General features: G+C 56.7%; 1 protein-coding gene across 1 annotated transcript; it reads right to left on the bottom strand.

Moving 5' to 3' along the window:
• Positions 1-312: 312 nt before the first annotated feature.
• CLPTM1 (CLPTM1 regulator of GABA type A receptor forward trafficking) lies at positions 313-27,891 on the bottom strand. The gene is given in 14 exon segments (NM_001046613.1): positions 313-1,046; positions 1,255-1,422; positions 2,036-2,171; positions 2,490-2,585; positions 2,862-3,052; positions 5,010-5,103; positions 5,843-6,087; positions 6,692-6,812; positions 7,588-7,673; positions 11,898-12,015; positions 14,387-14,545; positions 15,483-15,606; positions 21,385-21,497; positions 27,805-27,891. Coding segments are annotated over 14 exon segments (2,013 nt in total). The 5' UTR covers positions 27,877-27,891; the 3' UTR covers positions 313-756.
• Positions 27,892-27,916: the final 25 nt, after the last annotated feature.

The raw sequence follows: 27,916 nt of genomic DNA, 5'->3' as shown, positions 1-27,916 counted from the left end.
ACCGAGGTAGGCAGACTCGACTCTCAGGGCGGTAGGTCCGCCCTCCTGCCCTGCCAGGCTGCCTGAGGCCAGGAGATAATCAGAGGCACAGGTGAGGCTTTGACATAGCTCTGTGGCTAAGAGTGCTGATGCGGTGAGGTCATGGCAGGCAGCTTCCCGTCTGTGAGATGGGACAGTTCTGGAACCCTCTGGGAGGAGGAGAAGGATGAGAAAGGGGCCTGGCCTAAAGCGTTCCTGTATATGCTCAGGAGAGCCACCCACACCTGCTCCCTAGGGTGGCAGAGGAAGGAAGGCACGAGGTGGGGGCTCTGCTGAGTTTAAGTTAAACACCCATATGAATTTATTAAATCCAGACTGTGTTAAAGGGCGGCGGTCTGGGAGGAGGGGGGTTGGTGGGGGATCGAGGGACAAGATGACGGACGGCCGTGGGCGTCCCTCCGTGGGCCCCTGCCCCCTCCCCCGCCTGGCCCACCCCCTCGGCAGTGCCACATCGGCTTCACCATGATTCCCAATGGTGCTAGGCTGGCGGGGCGAGATGGCTAGAAACACAGAGGAACAGACGGACGGCACCTCCACAAATGATGGGTCCTGGCCTGCCCCGGCCCCTACGCCTCACGCTGGGCCCCGGCTGTGGGGGGCCTCCCGCCGCCCCGGCCCGATCTGTCCAGGGAAAGGGCAACGGGGATGGGGTGGCGAGGGGCCAGGGCGGCGGGGTGGTGGTCACCAGGAGCCTGGGTGGAGGAGGACCAGGAGCGACTAATCCCTTTTTTTGTCCTCTGCTGGCTTTGGAGGGGCTTCCTGGGGCTCACTGGCAGAGCTGGGCCCCTGAGGGGCCTGGGAGGGCGGGGGTGTAGAGGCCTCCTCCCTGGCGGCTTCGGTGGTTGTGGTGGGGCTGGGGGCAGATGAGAGGGCCCCTGCTGCTGGCGGGGCCTCGGCCACAGGGGCAGCTGCAGTTGGGGCCTCGCCGCTCATGCCAAACTCGTTCACCCGCGTGGGGTCGACGCGGTAGATCCACCGTTGGTAGAGGTAGATGAAGAAGACCACATCTGGGGGAGGGGCGGGGGGGTGGCGTGAGGAACGGAGGCAGGGTCCACCCGGCCCCCAGCATGTGGCGGGTGGAGGAGTCGTCCTGCCCTGAGTGGGCTGAGCGCCCAGGCCGGGGCCCCTCCCTCAGACAGGGCCCCGCCCATGCCCAGCTCTGGTGAGAGCCTACGGGGGTGCTGCCAGCCAACCCACCCACCCACCGGGCCTCACCGTCCCGCAGGCAGCCGATCCGGTACATAACAGGCATCTTGATGACAAAGGCAAAAAGGTCATCGATGAAGGTGTTGAGGGCCTTGTAGGTGAGCATGCGCCAGGGCAGGTGGGCCACGGACTTGAGCTTGTAGTTGATGAAGAGCTGGGGTGTCATGGTGATGAAGCCTGTGGGGTGAGAAGGGGCACCTGTGAGCAGAGCAAAAGGGGATCCTGAGCCTCCACCCCAACTGCATTTCTGGCCTCTGTGCCTTCCTCTCGCTGCTCCAGTCGCACTGGCCTCCTTGCTACTTCCACAGCCCGGCACATCCTACCTCAGGGCCTTACACTTGCTCTGCCTGCTGTCACCAGACCTTTGCATGGTTCCCTCCTGGGCATCTTTCAGGCCTTAGTTTACGTGTCATTTCCTCAGAGAGGTCCCCCCACCAGCTTCAATGCCCCCCGACTCTGACTCCTTCATACCACTCATCAGCTGCTCACCGTCTGCCTGTTCACTCTGTCAGCTCCCCTGGGGATGACGACTGAAATGCACTGTCCAGGGCTTCCTGGAAGCCCTCTCTGACCCCCAAATCAGACTAGGCAGCACTTTGCAGCTGCCCATGTGCCATCCCTGACCACCCCAAAGTATCCCTGTCTGGGGTTGTGTGAATCTCCCCAGACAGCACGGGGAGGGCAGGGCCAGGCCGATTCGCTCACTGTCGAGGCCCCAGCAAGGGGTTGAGAGCCGTGGCTGGATACCTGCCCAGACACCACGGGGGCTGTGCGCCTGGGGCCTGCTCACCAAAGGTCAGCAGGAAGCCATAGAGCATGCTGAGCACCCAGGAGTACCAGCCCTTGTGCTCCAGGTACAGGAGGCTGTAGACGGCATAGCAGCCCAGCAGCGGAAAGAGGATCCAGGACAGGTACCGGAACGCCATCTGCAGGGCACAGGGTGGGGCTGGGATGTGGCTCCTTGGGCCCCACCTGGCACCCTGGCTCCTTGCCTCCACCCACCCACACCTGGTTTGGCAGGCCAGCCTGGGGGAATTTCCAGGTAGCCCTGGGAACTCTGGACTCAGCCAGGAAGTCAATGTGGCAGACAGAGGACACTGGAGGGAATGACACAAGCCCTAAAGCAAGGGGCTGTCGGCCAACAGGCAGACATCCCAGCCCCGCACTGTGCAGAGCCGGGGCCCCCAGGAGCGAGCAGGTACCTGGAGAGCCCCCTGGGGCCCGCTGGGAAGGGGGACACTCACGTCGTCATACACTTTGGTCGAGGACTCAACGTATGTGGACTTGTCCTGGAAGGTCGGGCGGGGCAAGAGCCCTGCCACCTTGTGCTCCCGGTCCAGCTGCAGATAAGCAGGGAGGCTGCGGCCAGCTGCCGTGCTGGCTCCCGCCCTCCCCCCACCCTCGAGCCAGCTCCAGCCCCTGACCTTCCCCACTGCTCCCAGTTCCCCTGCCCCATGTGTGACCCGAAAAATCCCCTGGTGCGAAAATCCCCTTGGTCTTGGGAGTGCGGCAGGCACTGGGAATCCCCCGGGGCCAGCTCCAGGGTCTGGCTGGGCCGTGCGACCCCGCTCCCAACCTCGGGGGGCTCCCGCCGCAGTGTGGCAGCCCGGCCTTACCCGGACATCCATGACCTTGGTGATCTTCCAGAGGTCGATGAGGACCCCAATGAAGACGCTGACCTGGACCACGAAGTTGGTCTCGTTGTCCAGGATGTAGAGCAGGACCACGAAGGACTGGAAGACGCCGAAGAAGACGGAGCGCACGGACAGGCCCTCCAGGGACTGCCGGCTGTTCCAGAACTGGATATCTGTGCATGGGAAGGGGCGGGGGGCAGCCGGGGCGTGAGGAGCCGCCTGGGCCCTCCTGCAGCTCCCTCAAGCCCTGACCTCCTCAGACTCCCGGGACGGCAGTGGGTCTGCCAAGGGGGAAGGGGGCACACGACTCCCATTTCCCCTGAGAGTCAGCTCTGCGGGTGCCACCGAAGCCCCAGGCAGGCAGATCTCTGCAGTCCTCAGATTGGACACCCCCCACCCCAACCAGGGTCAGCCCCTAGATGGGCAGTGATGGCGAGACAGCAGCCATGCTCCAGGGCTCCTCACGCACTCAGTGCTCTGGGCCGCGGCATCCCTAAGGCCACACAGCCTGGCCTGGCAGAATCTACATGGAAGCTGGGTCTGTGTGACGCCAGACCTGAGCTGTCCACCCTGGCGCTGTGGCGCCTCTGCCGGGTGGGAAAGTCCAGCACGAGTACTCTCTCGGCCCACGGCCCCAAGGCCTTGAAGGAACCTGCCGGCACCACGCGTGGGGCGTGCACAAGGACCACGGGCTCTGCTCTCCAATGGAAGCTCCTTCCTGTGTCCCCCCCGGACCCCCGCCACCCTCCGTGGGGCCCAGCCCAGTCCCCCTGCGGGCCCCGTGGACCCAAGGATCATGGCAGTGCGGGACCCTGCTGGGCTGTGCACCCAGCGCCTGCCAACAGAGGAGGCCGACTCAGCATGATGCAGGTCTTCCAAGGGAGAAGCCAGGTCCGTGGTCACACAGGCATGGTCTGGGTGCTGGCTGCCCACCCAGCTCTGATTCTGACTCCAGAGCCCCAGCACACCCAACAGACTCACGCCTCTCTTGTCAGACCATCAGACCCTCATAGGACCTCCCCCACCCAATCCTAACTAGGAAGAATGTGTCCAAAGACACACAGGGCTTCTGGCGGGGGTGCATGGATCCGAGTTCCGCTTCAGACCAGAGGCACCCTTCACACCCTTGCTCTGTGACCTTGGGCAAGTGACTCCCTCCCCTGTGCCTTCATTTCTGCTTAGGCAAAGAGGGACCCTGAGGGACCCAGCTCGCAGTCAGCAGGAGCATCTGCAAGTTGGTGCCTGGACCAGCATCCACCTCGGCTAACAGACTCCTCCCTACTGGAGTCAGCACCATTTACTGTTGGGTTTTGATGTTACAGTTCTTCAAAAAGTAACCCAGTCACAGCCGTGCCCTCTTAGTAATAATGATATCAATAGTACTCATTACTGCTGCCACCTTCAGAAGCTGCTGAGGGCCAGGCCTCCTTCAGGCCAGGGTCCTCCAGGGAAGGAAGAAGTAGCCAGCAGGGCCAGGAATATGAAGCGGGAGCTGGAGCAGGCTCCTGGATCCAAGTCCTGGCTGGGCCACTTGGGAGCTGTATGACCACGGGCAAGGAACCAACCTCTCTGATCCGTAAACGTGGGGTAATGATGCTGCCTCCTGGGCTCTGGCTGCGGGGCTTCCATGAGCTCACTGGCGAGGGTGCCCCCACAGTGCCTGGCAGGTGGCCAGGGCCCCTCAAACATGGCCATCACCCCTGTTGGCCTCTGGCACCTTGGGGCCCTCTGGGGACACGGCTGTCACTTTCCCACTCAGGTGGGCCCTGTCCGCACCCCCCGAGGGGTCTCCCCCAATGGGCAGCCTGCCGGCCAGGGCAGCAGGAGCAGCTATGGGGCTTCCCTGCTCCTGGCCTCGGAGTTCCCCAGCCCTGCTTCCTGGCGGTGCCGACCAGACCTTTGCCAGAACAGCGGGCCGGCCCCTCCCCCTGCGCCACGCCCGGCGGCCGGTAGTTTCTAGGCTGGGAGTTGCTGGCCGCTCCCTAGGCCTCTGGAGAGTGCGGCTGGCGGGCCCCATGCAGGGAGAGGGCCTGAGAGGAAGAGGGAGGGAGTGTACCCTACCCTCCCACACACACCCCCGTTCCCCTAGTCCCCCATGGCCTCTCACAGGGCCCTGGAGCCCATCCCTACCATTCTTGAAGGCCAGGAACTCAAAGACACTGTGGACGATGGACACGATGATGGTGAGTGCCAGCAGGTAGGGGTTGGTCTCCAGGAGGGCGACCTGGGGCGGGGGTGGGGAGATGGCCATGAGCATCGCCGGGCCCCGGCTGGGGCTGACCGCAGCGCCTCCCCGTTAGCCAGCCCGTCTCTCCTTCCTCTGGCCCTGGGAGAGCCTGATGATATTCCCACAGACCTGACCCCGGGGCTTCCGGGGAGGGGGCGTGCTGGCCAGGAGGAGAGCAGGTCAGAAATAGGCAGATGGGCACAGAGAGGGTGGGCGAGGGATGCACGGAGAAGGAGGGGGGAAAATGGGGACAGAAGAGAGATGGGGGGACAGCGATGGGGGCAGGCAGAGTAATAACTGAGAGAGTCGAAGTGAAGGACAGAAACCCAACACCAGAGACGGCCCCAGGCAAGCGCGGCCAAGACCCAACATGCCAGAGGCGGGCAGAGAAGGATGCTGCTCAAGGACACAGGGCAAGCGAGCAGAGACCTCGAGTCAGAGCCCAAAGGCAGGGCGGCAGGCCGTGGGGCAGAAGAGACAGGTCTAGACCCAGAGGGCCGGCCCCAGCAAACAGAAAAGCCAAGGCAAAGATGGCCATGGAAGCCTCAGAGGCAGGACCCCCAGTGTCAGCCAGGGCCAGAGGCCGAATGCCTACTTCCTGCCCCCCACGGGGAGGGGCCCTGAGAGGTTGTGAAACTGTGGGCAAGAGAGCACCGGCCAGCAGCCCCCAGGCCAGCAGCGCGGTCCACTTCCCCTTCCCCTCCTGCAGCCAGGGAAGGCCCCACCCCTGCCGCACCTTCACCGAGTCTTGCTCCTCATCTGACTGCTCATACAGCTCGTCACCCAGGAAGTTCCAGGGCGACTTGGCGCTCTGGGCGGCGTAGAGCTGCCAGCGCCAGAGCGACAGTGGGCAGAAGGAGACGCGAAGCGGCAGGCTGGCCAGGCTCTCGTTGATGGGGTAGTAGTCCTTCTGCAGGTTCCAGTAGTCGTTGAAGTAGATGATGGGGTAGTAGTCACCACTCACAGCGTCGAACTTCACATCTGCAGACATGAGGGGTGAGGGTTCTGCTCAGCCCGGGCCGGAGGCCACAGGCACCCACAGGGGTGGGGCGATTCCAGCCTCCGAGGACAAAGGGGTCAAATTCAGATGTTTGCAGGGACCCAATGGGGCCCCCTCGACAGACACTGGAGGACAGGGGACATTTCTGGGCTGTGCCAAGGAGTGGAAAGACTGCATGACCTCAGGGGGGCAGGCTAAGGGCAGGCTGGGCAGGCCCCAGCTGGAGGGACAGGTGCAGCTCAGCTCCAGACTCCGGCTGCCCCAAGGGCCACCGCGTGTCGGGATTTTGTAAGAGTCAGAAATCTGGCTTCCTAAGTGATGCTGCCTCCATTTCCAAGGTTGGCAACAGTGCACACCTTCTGAAGAAAGCTCGTGGGGCAGATGAGACCGGTTTGGGCACACGGTGGTCAGCACTGGGGTCATCAGGGGTGCCGAAGGGAGAGAAAGGGGAGTGTCTAGAGGGTGGGGCGGGAAGCTTGGGAAGGGGGACACCTAGTTGGAGATGACAGGGAATACAGGGGTAGGGGCATGGGGCCAGGAGATGAGGAAATGGCCTGTCAGGAGCCTGAGCAGGGCAGGACTCACACTGGTCTAGGGGAGGCGGCACGCTGCCCTTCACCCACGGCGTGTGATCGTCCACGATGTTGATGGTGATGTTGGGGTGCCAGTGGGAGATCACCTCCACGGGCCCATAGTCCTCGGCCCTCTGAGGGAAGACAGGAGGTGGGGGGCCTCAGGCAGCTGCTCGCTTCCTCCAGAGGACTCCCGTGACCATCACAATGGCAAAGAGCAACCACCACAGCGACCGCTGGCAGGGGGCCGGCCTCTAAACCCCACTGCCCTGGCTGTCCCCAGCCACCCGCTGGAGCACAACACGCAGGTCTGCCCATCTGGATGGGACAGCGCGCCAGGCCGTGGAGTGCAGCCTCCGTGCTCAGGGGCCACCCTCCCGCCTGGAACCATCTTGTGGAGAGGGAGACTCTTGGGGCCAGTTCACATCCTGGGCTGACGGGGAGTGTTCTTTCCAGAGCCACAGTATCAGCCAGTGCCTCCTCTGTGCCGGGCCGACCCTGGGCTCTGGGCCCGGCAACTTGGGTGTGAATCGCGGCCCTGCCATCTCCTGGCTGTGACACCTCGGCCCAGTCTGCCTGGGCCGGGACCCACCCAGCGGGCTGGTGAGAGGCTTCTGGGTGGGTCTGTGTACACTGAGCAGAGGGCCCTCCCCGCCACTGCCAGAGGTCGGCTGGAGCCTCGCCTGGAGCCCCCTGCTCCCTGAGAGCTAACTGCATCCTGACTCTGCTTCTAGTGAGGGAAACTGAGGCTCAGAGACATAAAGGCTCCCCCAGTGGCTCAGGGGTAGTGCAGGAGATGACTCCCCTGGGGTGCCTGCTGAGCTGGGAACCCGGGTCCAGACGGCGCCCCCAGGACCTGATGGCTCCGCTCGTGCGCCCCCAGGACCTGATGGCTCCGCTCGTGTTTACCTTGATCATTTCTGGGTCAGCTTCTGTCTCTCCCGTCAACAGGTTCTTGGTTTTCTGAAACCGCCGGCGCTTGTATTTGTTGATCACTGCAGGCAGGGAGGCCGGGAAAGGGGTGGACGTTGAGATGGGCTGGCACTCAGGGGACCCAGGCCCCAGACCTCCACCCACTGACGGCTGCTCACCTGGCTGCCGGTTCCCACTCTTCCGCCCGCCAACTGAGAACAGAATCAACCAGAGAGCCTGCACTGCCTTCCACATCTTACCTGGCCTCGGGGTCCCCATCTTTATAGTCACAGTAGCATCCACCAAATTGTCCTGTCTTCCCTCTCCACAATTTGCTGCGTCCATTCCATCAGCCCACCCTGGGTGGACGTGCCCTCCAGCACATGCCAAACACCTCACTACTGCCTCCCCTCCTGGGCACCCCTCCAGCCCAGCCACAGCACCCCCTCCTGGCTGACCAGAGTCACCTCAGTACTGGCCTCCTGGTGGCCACTCTTGCTCCCTAAGATCCCCTCTGCCCAGGAAAGCCAGATTCTTTGTGACCAAGTATGCAATCGCATCATCCTTCTGCCTCAGAACCCTAGAGGGCTGTCCTGGGCAAGGCCCCTGAGAGGCTCACCACGGCCCCTTTGACGCTCAGCCTGCGCCACCTCCCTCCCTCACCCACCCCACTTCCTTCTCCTCAGATGTGCTGACCCTGGGCCTTCAGACGAGCTGCTGCGTCTCCCTGGCAGGGACCCATCAGGGTGGGAATCTTCCCGGTTGGCTCCTTCTCCCCTTCTAGCCCCTGGTTACATGGCCCTCTGCCCCCTCCACTGAAGGAGATTGCCCAGGCCTGCTCCTCGCCGTTTCTGTTTCCTTCACAGCAGCCCATCACCACCCACTGGTCACCTGTGCACCAGCTTACTCATCTGCTGTCTGTCCCTTCAACCAGTCTACGAACTGTGGGGTTCGGCCCACCCTGGACTCTAGTATATCCCCCACTCTAGGCTGGGCCCACAGTGACGAGCAGCGGGGCTGACAAATGTAAACAGGTGGGCCGCGACAGTGCTGGAGAAGGCCAAGCGCCGCCAATGTGGAAAGTACTGTGGGGCTGAGTCCCTGGGCAGGAATGGACCTCACTTCCTCCTGCGGATGCCAGGTCAGCCATGGGCTCCCTGCCACCCTGCCCCCAACCCTGCCCAAACACGCCAGACAGACAGGGCTGGTGCTTGTTTACACTCTGTCGCCCCGCCTCCTCCTCAGCTCCTCCTCATGTTGGGACCTCATACGGCCCGACTGAGACTTCATCCTGCCCTCAGGGGCTAGGGAGACATGGGGAATTGGGAGAGGGAGCTAGCCAAAATTGGGGGCCCCTGGGGTCACACCCTGGCTCTGTCTCCCACAAGCTGGGGGCCACTGATAAGCTATGTCCCCACCTTGGGCCTCGGTCCCCACTCTTGACAATGGGGATAAATTTCACCTTTTCTGGGCAGGACCACTGGGAGGTGGCTCTCTGCTCTACAGAGCATAGCCAAGCAGAGCGTCCCGGCACAGTCACACTGACGCACGCCACAGGGTCCAGATCCCTCCCACCCGCTCCGAACTGGGGGCTTCTGGAGTCTATGAACGAGCTCACGCTCAAAAACTCTTCTGGCAAATGACTGAGGGTCTCAGCCCAGGAACAGCTGCTCCTATTGTCCCCATGAATATCATCCCAGCATTTCTATTATTACTAACGGGGAAGGCATTTGAGACCTAGGCCCCGCTTGTTGGGGGAAAGCAGGAAATGCCCAAGGGTGGACGTCTTGGGGAATGAATGCAGGGGCGTGCTCCACTGATCAGGTCACTGTCACTGTCACTGGACATGCTCCACACCTGGGGGCTCCACACCGGCCCCAGAGAAGAGAGGCTTCTCCACTCGGGTGGAGAACATTCTGCAACTTGGTGGCAGCAGAGGGGATTATGATATGAGATGGAAGTGCCTTCCGAAGGGTGAAAGAAGCTCCCGTTTTTAGGAGTTAAAGCTTCTAGAACTATACCCTGAGCACCGACAATGTGGCTCGCTGAAACGGAGATGTGTTATGAGTGCATAACACACACTGGACTTTGAAACGGAGCGCAGGAAAAAGACTAAGACATCCTGTTAATTTCTTATACTGATTACACACTGAAATGACAACACACTGACCTCAATAAAATTATTACTAACAATCATTTTTTTGTCTTTTTTTTTTAATGTGGGCACTAGATAACTTAAAATGAGCTCTGTGGCGGGTGCTGTATCTCTACGGGACAGCACTCAGCGAGTCCCGATTGCTGGTCCTTTGGGGAGGGGGCTTTTCCGGTCCCACACTCTCGTTCTATGCCCTGAAGTGGGCTGGCATGTCCCTCCGAGCCCCTGCTCTAAGAGGGCCCAGCTGTGAGGCAAGCCTGGTGACCCCAGCGGTTTCTCAGGTTCACAGGCTGCAGGCTCTACTTTGCAGAGCGCACCAATATCTGTCACACTGTCCGTGAACATGACCTGGCCACACAGTGCCACAGATCACATTCACCAAAGACGAAACCACAGAGGACACTGGCACTGAGCAGGGCTGCTGGGGGTAACTGGACAGGTGAGCAGCTGCCCACTGGGGTCACATTCGAGGGAACCTCTCAGGCATCAGGCACGTGTGACCAGACTTGCAGGGACACATTTGGGGGAGGGCGGGGGCTGCAGACCACACCCCCTCAGCCCACATCTTCAAGGACACGCGCCACCAAAGCCCGCCAGCCAGCCGGGTAGAACAGCCTGCAGAACACGGTCCACAGGCACACTTGCTTAGTCAGAACAGTGCTCAGCACACCCGGGGACTTTTCTGACTCAGCTCTGAGAACTGACAGAGTCACTAGTTTTTTGTTTCATCCAGTGTAGACGATTACAAAAATATTCTCATCCTTTGGGTTATTTTTATACCCAGAGAAGTAGGGAAAGACCTAACCACGCAAATTAAAGTGCATTTGTCGCTGTCCCACACAGAACAGCTGGAGGGATCTTAACCAAGTCCGTAGGCACAATAGAATCACAGCGAGGGGCACACAGCATTTACATGAAGGGATGGGGGCTTTGAGGGGTGGAAGGCAGGGGGTCTGTTCTCTAGATCTGCTGAAACTCAAGTGTGTCGAGAGAGCCCCATGACTGCCCATTAGGAGACACTGGACTCAAGGACAAAAGACAAAGAGCAGACGGAAGAATGCCAATAATTCTTAACCTCACGGAAAAGAAGTTAGACTAGGAAGGGAAATAAACACAGACACTGCATGGTTTAGATGGGAGGGAGAGTCACGAGCTCAAGATCATCTGAATGTTGAATTTGAATCTAATCAAATTACGTTCCTGAGTTGAGATTTCCTCTTCCAGAGTAGGAAGTCAAGAGACAATGTCTAGAACAGAAAAACCCAAAAATTACAGCATCACCTTGTTACTGGGAGCCTTGGAGATTAAGGAGCAGAAACAGCTAGAGCAGCTGCCAGTGGGGAGTGGAAACTGGGGGAGCCTGAGAGGGGGTGAGCAGGAGACGGATGGGTTTTGCTGTCTGGTTGAATTTACTTGAGTTTTAAACCATGTGCTCGTAAAAAGATTTAAAACAAAAACAAAATTTTAAGAAGAGGCCGTGGGCAGAGCAGCTTAGTTTCAGTACCAGGCTGTGTAAATGGCCACAGTTCTGAGCCGGGGCTTCTGAGGGCCACTGGCAGCCCCGGGGTTTGCTCACCAGATCAAGCTTCTCGGGGGGTGCACCTGGCACTTGGTGGACAGCCAGCAGGCTGAGAATGCGGCCAGTCCGCTGACGTGGCCCCACCAGCCTGCCTCATCAAGAGCAGCCCTACGCAGAGGCGTGTGTTGGGGGTGCGGGGGGAAAGAGGCTCGGAGTACAGCCATGCAGGACGCACCCAAACCCGCAGCCTGGAAGCCTCGCCCGGCCCCAAGGGAGGCCCCAGATGCCCACTGTGCAGCACTCGCTCCAGAAGCAGCTGACGTGGATGACTAGAGATCACACTGGATGCAACCGACGGCCAAGGGCCTTCCGGTTTCCCTCTGCTCACTCGATCCAGCTAGCATTTGCCCACAGACTACTCTGGACCCTCTGGTCTGCCAGGCCCGGCACTACGCACAGCCGGCCCACCCTCCCCTTCTGTGAACACCAACTCCTCCCCCTCCAAAGGCCCTTTCTCCACCTGCTCTAAGCAGATTCTTCTCCTGCCTATCCATGGGTGTCCAGAGACAAGTAGGGTACGTGGGGTTTGAGTCCAGCCATACCAGCCGGGCTCCAGGGCGCAGAGGAACTTACTTCGAGACATGTGGACTGTGGCGAGCCGGCGGTACAGCGCCTTCTGCCGAGGGTCTGGGTGGAAGCCACTCTTGGTGAAGTAGACGTGGATGTAGATGGAGCCGTTCTGCTGGACACTCTGCAAGGTGGGTGCATAGGGACAAGGAGACAGTGATGCCCCTGATGATGCCCACCCATACACCCATGTCCTGAGTGCTCAGGGCGGGCAGTGTAGCTGAGGGGTTGAGGCCACACACTGGAGTTAGACTCCAATTCAAAACCGGGCTCCAGCACACAATAGCTGTGTGGCTCACCGAGCCTCAGGGCCCACTTGCAGGACACAGATGGTCAGCATGGAGGGCACAGCAGGCGCGTAAGGAGTACCCGGGGCCACTGAGCACAGTCACTCGAGCCCAGAGGACGAGCTCAATAAACACCAGCGGCCCGAATTCATTAAACAGTGAAACAATGAAGGTCAGACCCTGCTCTGACACTTCGAATGGCAACTGCCCGATCCAGCGAGTCCACATCCACACAACGCACGGAAACCTCAGGCAGTGGGGCATATTATTATCCCGTTTTCCAGATGTGGTGACTGAGGCTCACGTGGAGAGGCTACAGGCAGTGAGTAAGTGGATCTGTCCGAACCCAGTCTGTGGGCTCCCCCAGGGCCCTGCCTCTCACCGTGTGTGTCCTCCCTGGGTCCTTCACCGCTGTTCTCATGCCCCGTCCCTGCCCGCCCTTCCCCCCAACTGAAGCAGGGCGGCCAAGGCCTCACTGGAGCCTCTCTGTCTGACCTTCATGGGGAGCTGGGAGTCACTTGGCCGCTCTCTGTCCTCAACTTTCGTCTTTTAAGTCCACCCCTGTGCTAACCATGTTTTTTATTTCTTTTTCTTTTCATGTTTTTTATATTTTATGCTGTTTCCACATCTGGTGGTGGAGAGACTGCTCCTCCCAGGGCTAGCTGATTCCTGGAGATAATAAACAACTGCTTTCGAAGACACCTTTAAAATGCAAACCAAGAAGCCCAAGTCCACACCCACAACAAGCCCTTTTTGACTCTCATACCCCAGGCTGCACTGAATCACCCAGGGCAGGCACCAGACAACTAGAGACCACCCCTCCAGCCCAGAGCCTACACATTGACCAAGCTGGCCAGTCCTAAGCTGTTTCCCCACCTGGCCTGCCTTTCCTCAGGAAACCTCAATGGAGGGAGGTTTCGGCCAAGGCCTCTCCTTGCCCCTTTGAAGAGCTCCTGCCCAAACCTGGCACTTTCGCATGTGGCCCTGCATGGTGTGGTGGGCCCCCTCCTCCCAGGAAATGTAAGCAGTAAATTCTTCTTCCAATGGCACTGGCTTCTCTGTGTCGCTGCTCAGTCACCTCCTTAAATCAACATCAGGAACAACTTGGACACCCTCCCATCACAAAGCTGGGAAGGAAGGTGAGCTCCAAGTCCTTGGGAGCAGCCTTCACTGCCTGGCTTCCTGCCCCGCAGCCCTCCTGGGATCTTGCGGAGGGGTCTAGGGGCTGGACGTGAAGTCTCCGCGGGAGCCGCCCCTCCCACAGCCTGGGCTGTCCTGCCTGCCTCAGAAGGCCTGCATCGCCCCGCTACCTCCAGCTGCTGACAGACCGAGCCAGAGCCAGACACGGCACCCACACCCCCTCCTCCCTAGGAGGCTGAGGAGACCTGATGGGGAAGCATGAGTGAGGGAAGCTCCAGAGAGACGGCAACACTCACAGAGCCATCAACTTCACAGACGCTTCAACAGTCAAGGGCTCTGCACACAGCGCACTGCTGGGTAGAGCGGGGAACACAGCAGTGACCAAGATGGTCCTGGCCTCACCGTGACAGGGTTCACAGTTCCATGCGGAAAGAGATCCGTATTCAGGTAGTGACCATCCCCCTCCAGAGTTGGCAAGGCTTGGGTGGGGGAACCCAAAGAGGGCTCTGCCTGAGCCTGGTGTCAGGGAGAGCTTCCTGGAGGAGGTGGGATCAGCACCTGGGGCTGTCACAGAGCTCACAGTCAGACAGCCTGAGTTCAAAACTGTCACTGGCTGTGTGACCCTGGGCGTGGCCTCTCTGTACCTAATCTTCCTCATTAGTCAAATGGAAAGAAAAGTTCCCACTGCCTTGGGTGGTTCCCTTCAGTCAGCCTAGTCTGCTGCCCAGGATGCAGTGAGCACTTAATCAACACCAACTGTATTTTTCAAACCAGGCTGCCTAACTGGACACCTCCAGGGACGATTACTAATCTTTCACTGGTTTAAAACACAGATCACAACCCTGAAAGCAGGTGGGAGGCCAATTCCAACTCCATCTGCCTGGAGAGGTGGCGGGGGACGAGGCCCAGAGACCTTGGGGAGTTGCCTGTGTTCAACAGCGTGTGAACTGAGGGCAGAGCCAGGCTTGGAACCCGGACTCCCAACTGCCGGCCTGGGAGCTGGTTCAAGGAAACGCCCTGGGTGCTGGCCCAGCAGCCGGGAAGCCAGAAACCAGAAGCCGTCCCCACCTGTGGAATGTCGAGCTCAGCAAAGTGCTCGTAGCAGCCGTCGGAGTTCTCGCCACTAGTCCAGTCGCCGTATACGAGGTCCTGCTGCTCCCAGAAAAGCGCCGACGTGGCGTTGAAGTCTGTAAAGTGCTCGTGCTCGGAGATGTACACGTGCAGGTTCTGTCGGGAGGGGAAGCGGGGGGTCAGCCAGGGCTGCTCATAGGAGCCTCTGAAGTTGACAGATTAAAGAGCAGAAGAGGAGCTGTCATCACAGTAATATGAACAACATGGGGTGGGGAGAGTTAGTGAGGAAAAGCGTGGCCGCTGGTAGAATAAATCTCTTTCCTCATACCCTACCATGTCTGTCCTGGTCTGAGCCTATGGCGTCTAAGAAGGAAGGTGTGCGTGCTCAGTCCTGTCCGACTCTTTTGCGACCCCATGGACTGTAGCCCTCGAGGCCCCTCTGTCCATGGGATTTTCCAGGCAAGAATACTGGAGTGGGTTGCCACTGCCTTCTCCAGGAGACTCTTCCCAACCCAGGAATCTACCTTGAGTCTTAACAATGGTCAGTCTGCCGATTAGAATTTGGGGTTAGAAAGGATCCGAACCTCCCTGCATTATGTTCTCTCTCAGCCTCTCATGGGCTTCTTCATCAGAATTCCCATGGATAAAGCCCAGTCAAGGTGTGCAGGAGTGTCGGCCAGCTATTGAGAACCCAGGGATGCTGCAGACGCAGCATCGGAACCCCCTCCCTTCTCACGTCCCCATGGCCTTCTCTCTCCAGAAACTGGAAGTCCCCTGATAAGAACCAGCTGGACGGTGGTAACCCTGCTGGCCAGAATTCCGAGAAATCTGGCATCCCAGAGCTCTGGAGAACCACAAACGTGGGAGAAGCCAAGACTGTTGCCCAAACCCGAAAGAATTTCCTTGTTCCTCGTAATGTCACTTGAGTGACTCAGGTTTCATAGGCTGACGATGAACCTAGAGTCTTTTGACTCCAGACCCGTTCACAGACCTGCCTGTGACCAGGGACGGCATCTGTGCTGACTGCCTGTGTCACTCCCCCTCCCTCCCCTACCCCTCCTCTCCCGGGTCTGGCCTCCCAGCCAGCGGTTACCATTAAAGTGTCTTTGGGGAACAGGTTGCGGCTGGCGACGCGCGGGGCTCCTCCGGGGCCCGCCTGGTCCTGAGGGGCCGGCCCTCGGCGGAACCAGCTGCTGATGGCCCAGATGATGAAGATCCTGAGAAGGCAAGCAGGGAAGGTGGTGAGTCCTTTTCTTTCCAATGTGGCCACTCCTAACCTGACTCAGCACCTGCTGGGGCCTGACTGGGGGTCTGATCAGGGAGGGGGGTGTCCCTAAGAAGGAAGTTGCAGGGCTGCTGAGAAGACCAGATGCCCCCAAAGGCCATGCCTTGGGACAGACCCCAGATGCTTTTGTCTGCCAGTGGGGAGGCCTGGCGCTGACTCCCACCGGGAGTCTGGTGGCCACAGGTCGCAGGGGCTCAGACCCTCAAAACCTCAGAACTTGGACACCTCATGTCCCAGTCCCCTGGAATCCCAAAGCGTGAGAACCTTGGAATCTGGAATCCCAGCATTTTGGAGGCACAGACATTGGATGAGCAACGTCTCAGAACTTCAAGTCAGCTGAAAACGGGACGAGCAGATAGCAAGGAATCGTGAGTCCTTCGTTTTAGTACCACTGGGCTAGGTTAAGCAGACCAACTCTCCGTTGGAAACTAGCTGGAGGAGTTATGTAGGGAATTCCCCGGCAGTCCAGTGGTTAGCACTCTGCGCTTTCACTGCTGAGGGTGTGGGTTCAATCCCTGGCTAGGGATCTAAGATCCTACAAGCCTTGTTGCAAGGCCAAAAAAAATATACATATATAGTAAGAAAATACCAACATTAGTTTTGTGTATATAATTACAAGTCTTAATATAGCAATATATTCTCTATATTCTTCATACATTCTCACATATAATTTTTATACATAATACATGTAAATATATATTCTCTTTATTCATTTTTATTAAAGTATAGTTGTGTAGACATATTCTTTTTTTCTTAGTTAAAACAAATACATTAGAGTCATTTTCTCAATTTACAAAATTGAATAAACATAATATGCAACCTTTGAGTTGAAAATGAAGCAGAGGTATTTCCAGGATACACTTTTAAAGGAGAAAGGTGAGGGGAAGGAAATATATAGAGTTACCCATCCATATTGTGTAATATACGCAAAAACCCCACGGAAAATCTGAACTGGAGGAAAGAGAAATGCAAGTTGGTGTCTAATGGGGACAGTTTCAGATGGGGAAGATGAAAAAGTTTTGGAGAAGTTTGGCAATAATGGCTGCACAGTAATGTGAATGTACTTAACGCCACAGAACTGTACCCCTAAAAATGGCTTAAAATGGTAAATTTTGTGTTATATACATTTTTTGCTGCAATAAAAAGAAAAGAAAAATCCCAACAATCTGTAATGCACCTTTATGCCATCATAAAAGCAAAGACAAGTATAACGTACAAATCAACTTTAAAACGGACCCCCCTTGCTTTGGGGGAATAGGGAAGACCTGGGGTAAGCAAAAACAGAACAAAATGCCTCAAAACACAATACTGTCTTTAAAAACATTCAGCGCAGAGGCTTCCCTGGTGGCTCAGTGGTAAAGACTCCACCTACCAATGCAGGAGTCATGGGTTCCATCCCTGGTCTGGGAAGATCCCACATGCCGAGGAACAACTAACTCTGTATGCCACAAAAACCAAACCTGTGCTCTAAAGCCCAGGAACCACGACTACTGAAGCCAGCAAGCCCCGGAGCCCACGCTCTGCAACAAGAGAAGCCACCGCAATGAAAAGCCTGCACGCTGCAATGACGAGCAGCCCTGGCTCGCTGCAACTAGATAGAAACCCACGCAGCAAGAGGATCGCCACCAACATAGTAATGATGAATGCTGGCTACCATGAGGTGATTTTTAGTTTCTTCTTTATGCTTTGCTTTTTGAATATTTTTTAATGAACAAAATAAAAGCCCCACAATAAAACTATAGCAAACTGCTAGTTTTCTCCCAATATTCATCTTCCCCTTCTCCATCAGAAAGAAAACTCCTAAATTTTAACTGGACCTCTTGGCTACTTGGAATAAGACTACAAGTCCAGCATTTCAGCTAGGTTTAGACACATGGTGAAGTCCTGGCCAGTAAAATGTAAAAACAGTATGTTATACGAGTATCTTAAAGAGACAGAGCATCCCATCTTTATTTCTTCTTCCCTCCTGGAATGTGGACATGATGGCCGCATCCTCAGCAGCGATTTTAGGCCACGAGGATAAAAGGCAAAATCCAGGAATGAACAAAGAGCAGGAAGGAATCTGGGATGCAGAACACTGCATAACCCTGGTCTGCCCAAGTCCAGAACAGTACATGAGACGGAGGAAAAGTTCTATTGTGTTAATTCAGGTCTCTCATATACATGCAGCTCTGTAATTACTGAATGAGACAAGGACTTATTGATCACAGGTGTGAAAAGCCATACAGTTGCCCGTTGAACAACAAAGGTTTGAACACACAAATCTTTTTCAGTAGTAAATACTACAGAACTACCCAATCCATGGATGGTTGAACCTGTGGATGTGGAACCACAAATATGGAGGAGACGCCGGCACAGAAGGCCAACTATAAGCTATACGTGGATACACAGCATAGGCACCCCTGATCCCCACGTTGTTCAACTGTGTAGCAGAGACTGTGTTCGGCTGTGTGGCAGAAAGGTTAAGTGCTCAGCCTCTAAGCTGCAATATCTGCATCCAAAGTCCAGCTCCGCTACTTCCTGACTGTGAGACCTCAGGCAGGACTCAACCTCTCCAGGCCTCCATTTCCTCAACAGTTAAAATGGGGACAACAATACTACCTACCACGTAGGGTTATTTATAAGCATTAGATGCACTGATATATACACGCACACACACATGATACACACATCATCTAGAATGGAGCCTGGTACCGACAGTAAATGTTTTAGACGTGTCAGCTATTACCGCTACTTTCATCATAGGAAAAAAGGCATACAACAAACTCTGAACTGGAAAAACACTACAAGGGAATTCTAGTGTGCGTGGGTACCTCCCTGCTGAGCCCCAAACCACACTGAAGGGCAGGATCAGGCGCAGGGACTTGCCTCTGCCTGTACAAGGCACACAGCCCTGGGGTCTCGGGGGCCACGGCTCAGCTGAGCCATCCGCTGCTGCCCCAGGAGGTCCCTGATGCACAGGGCTGGGGAAGGTCTGACACTGGTGATCTCCAGGGACCCCCTCCACTTCCGAGAGAGGCTCTCATTTTAGTACATATGCCAAGAAAGGGTGTGGGAGCAAGGACATCCACAGGCAGCTCTGCCCTGACTTAGTACGTGGCCGGCAGGGGGCCCACCCACTCTGGGCTTCTGGGCCCCTGTGTCTAAGACGTGGCAGGCCGGACCAAACTTTCTGCAGGATTCCAGATCCCCAATTCCCTCCAGTGTGCACCATCTGCTCATCACGGGCCCTCTCGGATGCAGCCCACGGATGCAGCCCACCATCCCCACCTCCCAGACGAAGAGGCCCAGCCTGAGGATACCAGTGCTGGCCTCACCTACTGCTTTTCAACTTACTGGAGTGAGCAAATAAAAGAGACTTCCCTCCCACCTCAAGCAGGCAGTCTATCAATACATTCACAGAAAAAAATTGTAAATATATAAAAAAGCATATAAAACCGCCCTCCCATCCCACCCCCAACTCCAGGTAACCATTGGTATAGTTGCAGGAGGCGCTGAAAACCATGGACTCTACCCTCTACTCCCCCAAAAGGCCACTCTCACAATCTGCTCCATGCTTCAGAGAGTTCACAGGCCCCTGAGCACAAAGCCTGAAGCCCATCTAAGAACTCCGGATGGAGAAGGTCCCCGGGCACCCATGGGGACTGCTTCTTGGTGCTGCCTGGTTCTAGGGAAGGAAATGAGCCTACACCGTGTTGTATGAAGAACGCCTATCTGAAGGAAGCTCTGTTATGTACTGATGTGGAGAGGTTTCGGAGGTATATTGTTAATGAGAAAAATCAAGGTGCAGAACTGTGTAAAATAGGCTACCTCTTATGTAAAAATGAAGGGAAAGATAAAATTAATCTTTATTCCTAGGTGCCTGAAGCATGAAAAGAAGAAACTGATATATAAGATAAGAAGATTCTAACTCCATACTGGGCATCCCAGTTGGCACTAGTGGTAAAGAACCCGCCTGCCAATGCAGGAGATGTAAGAGATGTGGGTTCGATCCCTGGGTTGGGAAGATCCCCTGGAGAAGGGAATGGCAACCCACTCCAGTGTTCCTGCCTGGAGAATCCCATGGACAGAGGAGCCTGGTGGGCTATGGTCCATAGAGTTGCTATTGGACATGGGGACAAGGGGACAGGAGAGAGTAAATGGGGAAGAGAAGGGAGGGGCTCCACGGATGAAAAAACCTACCCGGGAGATTCCTTCCCCACCGCCCACGCCCTCCCAGAGGTTCCCCAGGGCTTGGTCAGATGCTGGCCTTCCAGAAGGCAGGTCCTGTCCTCCTGGCACCTGGGATGGTCATATGAATCCGCAGGCAAAAGGATGACCACCAGCCAGGTTCGCAAGGATGGCCCGTATGGCTCCACTTACAGGAGGCACCCAGAGCAGTCAGCTCCATAGAGACAGAAGGTGCTGCAGAGTGGTGGTGGCCGGGGCTAAAGCAGGTGCAGGAGAGACAGGAGTCAGTATTTCATGGGTACAGAGCTTCAGACTGTGTGTGTGCTCAATCCTGTCCAACTCTTTGTGACCCCATGGACTGTAGCCCGCTAGGCTCCTCCATGGGAAGAAATTTTCCAGGCAAGAATACTGGAAAAGAAAGTGAAAGTGAAATCGCTCAGTCGTGTCCGACCCTTTGCGATCCCATGGACTGTAGCCTACGAGGTTCCTCCATCCATGGAATTTTCCAGGCAAGAGTACTGCAGTGGGTTGCCATTTCCTTCTCCGGGGGATCTTCCCAACCCAGGGATCAAATCTGGGTCTCCTGCATTGCAAGCAGATGCTTTTACTGTCTGAGCCACAAACCCATGTCTCTTGCGCCTCCAGCACTGGCAGGCAGATTCTTTACCACTGAGCCACCTGGGAAGCCCACAGAGTTTCAGTTTGAGGAAGATGACAAAGTTCTGCAAATAGATGGTCTGATGGTTGCACGACAGTATCAATATACCAAATGCCACTGAATGGTACACTTAAGGATAGTTAAATGGGACCTCCCTGGCGGTCCAGAGGTTACCACACTGGGATTCCAATGCAGGGGGCCCAGGTTCCATCCCTGGTCGGGGAACTAAGATTTCACGTGCCTTGCAGTGCGGCCAAAATAAAAAAAGTTAAAATGCTAAATTTTATGTAATGCAAATGTTGCGGCTGAACTGTGTCCGCACCCCACCCCACCCCACGTTCACGTGCTGCAGCCCTAACCCTCGGTATCTCAGTGCCAGTATGGGCAGACGGGGCCTTTGAAGAGCTGATTAAGGCCGAGTGAGGTCATTATTCAGGGTGGGCCCCAATCCCACAAGACTGCCCACACACAAAGGGCAGATTAGGACACAGACACGCAGGCAGAGCAAAGACCTGGTGAAGGCACAGGAAGATGGCCAGCCACGAGCCGAGGAGAGAGGCCTCAGAGGGGACGAGACTGCCTGACACCTCGATCTCAAGACTTCCAGCCTCCAGGATCATGGACAAATAGAAAGGGTCTCCATCAATACAGATGGTGGCCATTCTCAGTGATTCTTTCCTTTCCTTTTTTTTCTTTAAATTTTGTTTGTTTGGTCGTACCATGAGGCTTGCGGGCTCTTAGTTCCCTGACCAGGGACTGAACTCCCACCCCTGGCAGCAGAAGCGCAGAGTCCTAACCACTGCACTGCCAGAGGACTCCCTCTTTATGCTTTCCTTATTTGAGCTTTTGTCAATGAACAACACCGAAGCCGCATCCACTCACCTAAACAGCACGCCCTTGATGACCTGCCAGGCGTTGGGTGCTGGCTGGGGAGGTGGGTTCTGGGGCTGGGTCTCTGCCGGCGGGTCCCTCCCGACGCTGCCATTGCTGGTCACCTGCGGGGACACAGGCCAGAGTGAGGACGGAGGACGCGTCCTGATGCACTGAGGCTGTCGCAGGCGCCACTGCGTGCTGAGGCCCAGCAAAGGCGGAGCGCAGAGGGGGTGCCTGGCCCAGCCTGGGAGTCAGGGAGCAGTCCTGGAGAAGTAGATGCCAGAGCTGAGCCCTAAATTATAACCAGTTGGCCGGCGCAGGGGAGGCAATGAGGGAAGCAGCAGGTAGACATGTGAAGGTGAGAGAGACAGTCTGATTCTAAGGACGGGCCAGTGCTCCAGGGGCCAGGACACTCCCAGGATTCGAAATGCCCACCGGGGACAGTGCAGAAAGGGGTCACGCGGGAGGTGTCAGGTTGTGCAAGGCTGGGGTTGATCGGAAAGCTCCTTCCCTATGCAAATAAGTCTCGATGTCTCCTCCGTGGCCAGCCCGATGGGGGGCGCCCTCTTTCCAAGGGCTCCGGATCCAGCAAGTGAGACAGACACAGAGAAACACAACCACAGTCGGAGCGTGAGGCAGGCGGATGTGCGTGACCTGTACATGGCTCAGACCGCCTGTGAGGCCGGAACCAGGAACATCTCCACCTGGCAGGCGGGCAAACGAGGCTCGGGGAGCCTAAGCCACCATGTGTCTGGGTCACTCAGGAAGGATGACGGCAGGATGACAGAGGGGTGGGCAGGCCAGGCAGGGCTGCCCAAAGGCAGAGTCTTCACTTAGAAACAGAAGCTCAGGGACTTCCCTGCTGGTCCAGTGGTTAAGAATCCTCCTTGCAATGCAAGGGACACCGGTTCAATCCCTGATCCTGGAAGATGCCACATGCCCAGGAGCAACTAAAGCCTGAGTGCCCTCGAGCCCGAGCTCTGCAACAAGAGCAGCCACTACAGTGAGATGCCCTCACACCGCAACTGAAGAGAAGCCCCTGCTCATCACAACTGGAGAGAGCCCGCGCGCAGCAACCAAGACCCGGCACCGCCAAAACTAAATTTTTTAAAAAGGAAATAGAGACAGACAGAGAAGCTCAGAAGCAGAGTGTCATGATGTCAGAGTGGAAGGGCCTGAGATAGGGAAATTCTTGCCGCCCCTGTCTTTGCACCTGCTAGCTCCCCTGTCTTGCCCTATTCCCTCCCGACAGCTGTTCCCTCACCCACCAGCTTTTGAGAACATGACCAGGACTGTCTCGATCACTTTTAGGTGGGAGCACTGCCCCGCCCAGCATTGGCAGAGAGCAGGGGCTCAATAAACACCTGGAAAATCAACAAATGCTGCCTTAAGGGCCCGCCCTGAACACCCAAGCCACTCAAGTCTACCTGTTCCTGGGCCCCTCCAGTTCTCTCCCTCCCACCCCAAAGCTGCTCCTCTGCCTTCGGTCAGCTGCAAATGCCCCTGAGAGCGGAAGACAGAGGCCCCCCGCCAGCCAGATGAGGCTGCCACGAGGCCAAGGCCAGTGTTTGTTAAATGCATCACTTGCCATTTCCGGTCCCCTTCACCAGTGAGAGTACTCTCCTTTCACCTCCCAAAGTGGGGGCGGCACCCAGCAGTGGGGTCAAAGGTGGAGGCTCTGGAGTCCAGGAGACCCAGGCTGCAGTCTGGTCCCACAATTCCCGGCTGTGAGATCTTAGGCGTGTCGCTTCCCCTCACTGACACTTCACCTCTCTGACCCAGGGGCCAGGCTGTGATAATATCATACATTTAGGGCAGAAAAGATTTCTTTCGCGTGTCAAAAGAAGTTACCTCCCAAACACCAGGCCCAGTGCTGGGCGGTGGGGTCGGTGCTGCCCATACAGCTCTGGGACCTGCCCTCCTGGAGCTCGGGGTCTAGAGGGAAGCAGGCCGGCAGAAAAGTAAACAGGATAATTAACAATGGTAAACGGGGATGTGTTCCGGAGGAAACAAGCAGAGGGGGTGATGACAAAGGGGTGGCCGGCTAGTCGAGGAGGCCTCCTGAGGAGCTGTCTTTGCCGTTTGGGTGAAGGGCATCTGAGGGAGAGAAAAGGTGTGGGCAAAGGCTTGGCCAAGGGGCGGGGGAGGTCAAACAGGCACAGAACTTCATGCAGAGTTCAGGGCTAGCCTTGCTCCTGGCGACACAGGGTAGGGGTTGGGAAAAGGGGGCAAAGATTTCCAGCAGGTCTGAGCTGATTCCGGGTCAAGAAAAGGAAGCTTGAATGACTTCAATATTTGATTTAAATATTGGTTTGAACCAACATCTGGCTGGCTTCCCAGGTGACGCCAGTGGTAGAGAACCCACCTGCCAGCACAGGAGACACAAGAGACATGGGTTCAATCCCTGGGTTGGGATGATCCCCTGGAGTAGCAAATGGCAACCCATTCTAGTATTCTTTCCCAGAAAATCCCATGGACAGAGGAGCCACGGGGCTGCAGAGTCAGACACTGAGTGCCTTAGCGCCCGGCTGGCTCCCAGGTCTGTTATCCTACCCGTGATGGTGGACAAGCTGGCCTGGAAATCCTCCCAGGGCAATGCAAAGGGAAACCAAATCACTAGGATGGCTGTGATCAAAAGGAGGGATGAGCACGAGCGCTGGTGAGGACGTGGAGAAACTGGAACAGCCGTACGCTGCTGGTGGGAGACGCAGAGCTGCTGCTTTGAAAAATCCGGCAGGTACTTAAAGCTAAGTATGCTCCCAACCAAGCCAGCAATCCCACCCCGAGGTCTCTGCCCGAGAGAATTCAGAACATGCGTCCATACAAAAGTTTATATGCAAATGTTCATAGCAGTGTTATACATAAAACTAGAAGCAACCCACAAACGAGTCTTTTGATGGGTGACCTGTGCTGGATTGGCACAATGGAATACTACTGAGCCATAAAAAAGGACCTCTGCTGGGGCGAGATCATGCAGAAGGGCACCAGGGAGTGTTCTGAGACCACACTGGAGCAGTGGCTGCACCGCACAACTGCAGGAAGGCAGACAGCTTCTGAACTCCACACTGACCACAGGTGTCTAAATTACACCTTAGTGAAAAGGTAGCCCTCTCGCAGCTCCCACTCCTCTCACAGTAAAGCCAAAGCTGTCACCGTGGCCCTCTGAGGCCTGGCATGATCCTCCACGCCCGTCTTCTCTCACCCGCCTCCCCTCAGTCACCAGTTCCAGACAGGCCAGCCTCCCCACTGTTCCCTCGTCACCCCAGGCCTCTTCTGCCTCAGGGCCTTTGCACTGGCTGTTCTCTTCATCTGAAGGGCTTCCCCCCACTGTCTGTGTGACTCCCTCCACATCTCCAGTAGGTCTTTGTTCAAACGTCGCCTCCTCAGAAAGCCCTTCCCAGACCACTGCATTTAAGTTACAACCCTCTTACCCAACCCTCACTTCGTATGTTCCTCCCCAGCTGTAGTTCTGGCCATGGCACTTACCACCACCTGAGACACTGTATGTTTTTCTTATATGTGTTCTTATCTGTATACACTCTCTTATTTCTCTTATTCACTGTCCCTGTCCCTAACTCCACTCCACCCCCCAGTCCTCAACAATACATGGGCTCCAAGAGTGCAGGGCCTCTGTTTGTTCCCAGCCGATCCCCAGTATCAGCATGGGGACTAACAAGCAGCGGAGACTCAACCCACATCAGCTGAAGGGATGATTATTAGAGCTGTGGGCTGGTGTCTGAGGCCCTGGCTGAAGGAGGGGCAGGCTGCCTGGGGCAGATCGCTGAGGGCCCGCCCAGGAGCCAGGCGAGGGTGGCAGCAGAGGCTGAGGGCACAGCAGTGACTAAGACATAGTTCCTGCTCTGGGACCCACGTGCCCAGTCTCACACCATCCCCAGAACACCCAAGAAGGGCCCCAGGAAGCAGCGGAGGCCCTGAGACCAGGCTGGGGCTGGGAGGAACTCAGGGCATCCTCTTTGACTGCCCGGCACTGGGAATTCCACCTCAGCCCGGCCTCTGCCTCAAGATCCATTCATCCCACAGGTGCCGAGCGGGTGCTCCGTGCTTACTCCTGAGCTGGGTGGGCGGTGCTGGGGACACAGCGCTGACCAAGGCAGTTCCCGTTCTGTCCTCCAGGGGCTCCCAGTCCATTGGAGGAGACGGAGTGACAACCCAGAGTGGGCAGGGCTGGCACCGGGCAGCCCAGGGACAGTGGGAGCCCTGACCCAGTCTGACAGGGTCAGAGAGGCTCCTCGGGGAGAGAATGCCTGAGATATCCAGGACTAATAAGGATCAGTCAGGTAGAGACGGGAGAAACACGTGCAAAGGCTGGAACAGAGAGTGAGGCATGTGCCTCGTTTCACAGTAAGGGCTTCACAGTGGCTGATGCTCCTCCTGTCCAGGGACTCAGGCAGGGACAATTTTGCCTCCTTCCCCCTGCCACTCCCTCCAGGGGACACTTAGCAACATCTGGAGATGTTTTTGGTTCTCACAATGGGCGAGGGACGTGTGTGTTACTGACACCCAACGTGTAGAGGCCAGTGATGCTGCTAAACATCATACAACACAGGACGGCGCCCACCATGAAGAACTGTCCAACCCCAAATGTCAACAGTGCTGAAGCTGAGAAACCCCAGTCGAGTCTGAGGGGGAAAAAGGCAGATCACGCAACGCCTCGGTCTGCCAAAGAATCTGTACTTAATCCTGAAAGCAAAGGGATAAATCTTGAAAGATTCTGGATAGAAGTCAGACAAGAGATCTTGCGGGGGGTGGAGTGGGGGCGGGTTTCTGTAAGCTCAAGGCAAACAGGGCACACTGAGCCCTAGTCTCCCTGAACACTGCCCCAGGCAACAATCAATAGAAACTCAGAAAAGGAAAGGCCTTCTTTCAGTGAGACTGGGAAGCTCCTGAAGACAGGGACAAACACTTCCTAGGACTACCCTTGGGGCCAGGCCCTGGTTGAAGATGCTGAAAAGATCCAGACCAGGAAGGTTGACTCTGTCATACAAATTGCACCCTCGAGTCCTCCCCAGGTGGTATTATTTGCCCCTCCTCCATTCTAAAGGAGATCAGCCCTGGGTGTTCTTTGGAAGGAATGACGCTAAAGCTGAAACTCCAGTACTTTGGCCACCTCATGCGAAGAGTTGACTCACTGGAAGAGACTCTGATGCTGGGAGGGATTGGGGGCAGGAGGAGAAGGGGACGACAGAGGATGAGATGGCTGGGTGGCATCACTGACTCGATGGACGTTGAGTTTGAGTGAACTCCGGGAGATGGTGATGGACAGGGAGGCCTTGTGTGCTGAGATTCATGGGGTCGCAAAGACTCGGACACGACTGAGCGACTGAACTGAACTGAACTGGGTTCCCTCAGTCCCTGACATAGATTTTTTGTCACCACCCCTGTCACTCCAGGACTTCTTTATACTCCTGTCTTCTCTCTCACTCCCCTGATGAAGGGACATGGTTAGAGCCACTCTTGTGGCTAGGAAAAGAGAGAGCAGGGCTCTCACAGGGCTGGCCCTCCTGCCCAACCCCTTCATTTACCACTGGAGAAATGAAAGGGGGAAAGGAACTTGCCCAAGGTCACACCCAGAGTCAGCTTCAGATCTGTTCTCTTCTCACAACCTGCGCTCCTCTCCCCTGTACTGCCTCCCACATGTCAGTGACATCCCAGTGGGTGGGTCGTTAGAACCTCTGCTGTCACTCCATCGACTCCCTGAACATCTCAAGGGTGGCTGCCTGAACTAGTATGTTCTACAGCTTGTTTAGCTGAAGTGGCAATGGGTCAAAAGTCAGTGCCAGGATTAATTTCCCCATAGGACTCATATACGCTGAAAGTAAACCCATCTCAGTCTCGACCACCCCGCTTCAGCAACGGCGGGTAAGTTCTACAGGGAACATATCCCAAATCTAACCGAGGTGACCTTCTCTAAGCGCCTTAGTCTGTTCCTCGGAGTCTTGTCTGTAAAATGGGTCTGTCAGTCTCCACAGCGCGTGCCTTTCACCACGATGATAACCTGACTTCCCCAGAGTTAGAAAACTCCAAAATAATCAATCACTGCCCACAGCTAGAGCACGCCGTGAACCCCAGCCCACTCTAGGAAGGTCCGGAAGCCTGGAACCGCGGAATCGGGAACCCTGGGAGCCTGGGTACAAGTCTGCGCCCCTCCGCGCCCCTGTCTCGTCGGCTCGAGCAGCGAGCTTGGTAGCCGCCCGGCGCGAGTATGCAGGGGACCCGGCGCGCAACAGGGCCCCGCTCCCCGCACTGTCCGGCCTCCCAGGCTGCCGGCCCCGCCTGGGCCCGGTATTCAAGGTCCCTCTGGGCAAGGACCCCTCAGAGCACAGGATTCTGTGAAAACAGGCAGGACACGCCCCGTGGGAGGCCCCCCGGGTGGGGAAGAACCCCTCAGGCCCCTCTCGGCCTCCGTACCTGACCGGAGCTGCCTCCCCCGGCCGCCACTACGGCGCTGCCAGCCCCGTCCGCCTCCTGCGCCGCCGCCATCTTCCCGCTCCGGGTCCCCGCCCCCGCCGCCAGGACCGCC

This window comes from Bos taurus, chromosome 18, assembly GCF_002263795.3.
Source record: "Bos taurus isolate L1 Dominette 01449 registration number 42190680 breed Hereford chromosome 18, ARS-UCD2.0, whole genome shotgun sequence".
NCBI classification, from domain to species: domain Eukaryota; kingdom Metazoa; phylum Chordata; class Mammalia; order Artiodactyla; family Bovidae; genus Bos; species Bos taurus.
The sequence above is the reverse complement of the archived record's forward strand: the minus strand, read 5'-3'. Positions and strand labels throughout refer to the sequence as shown.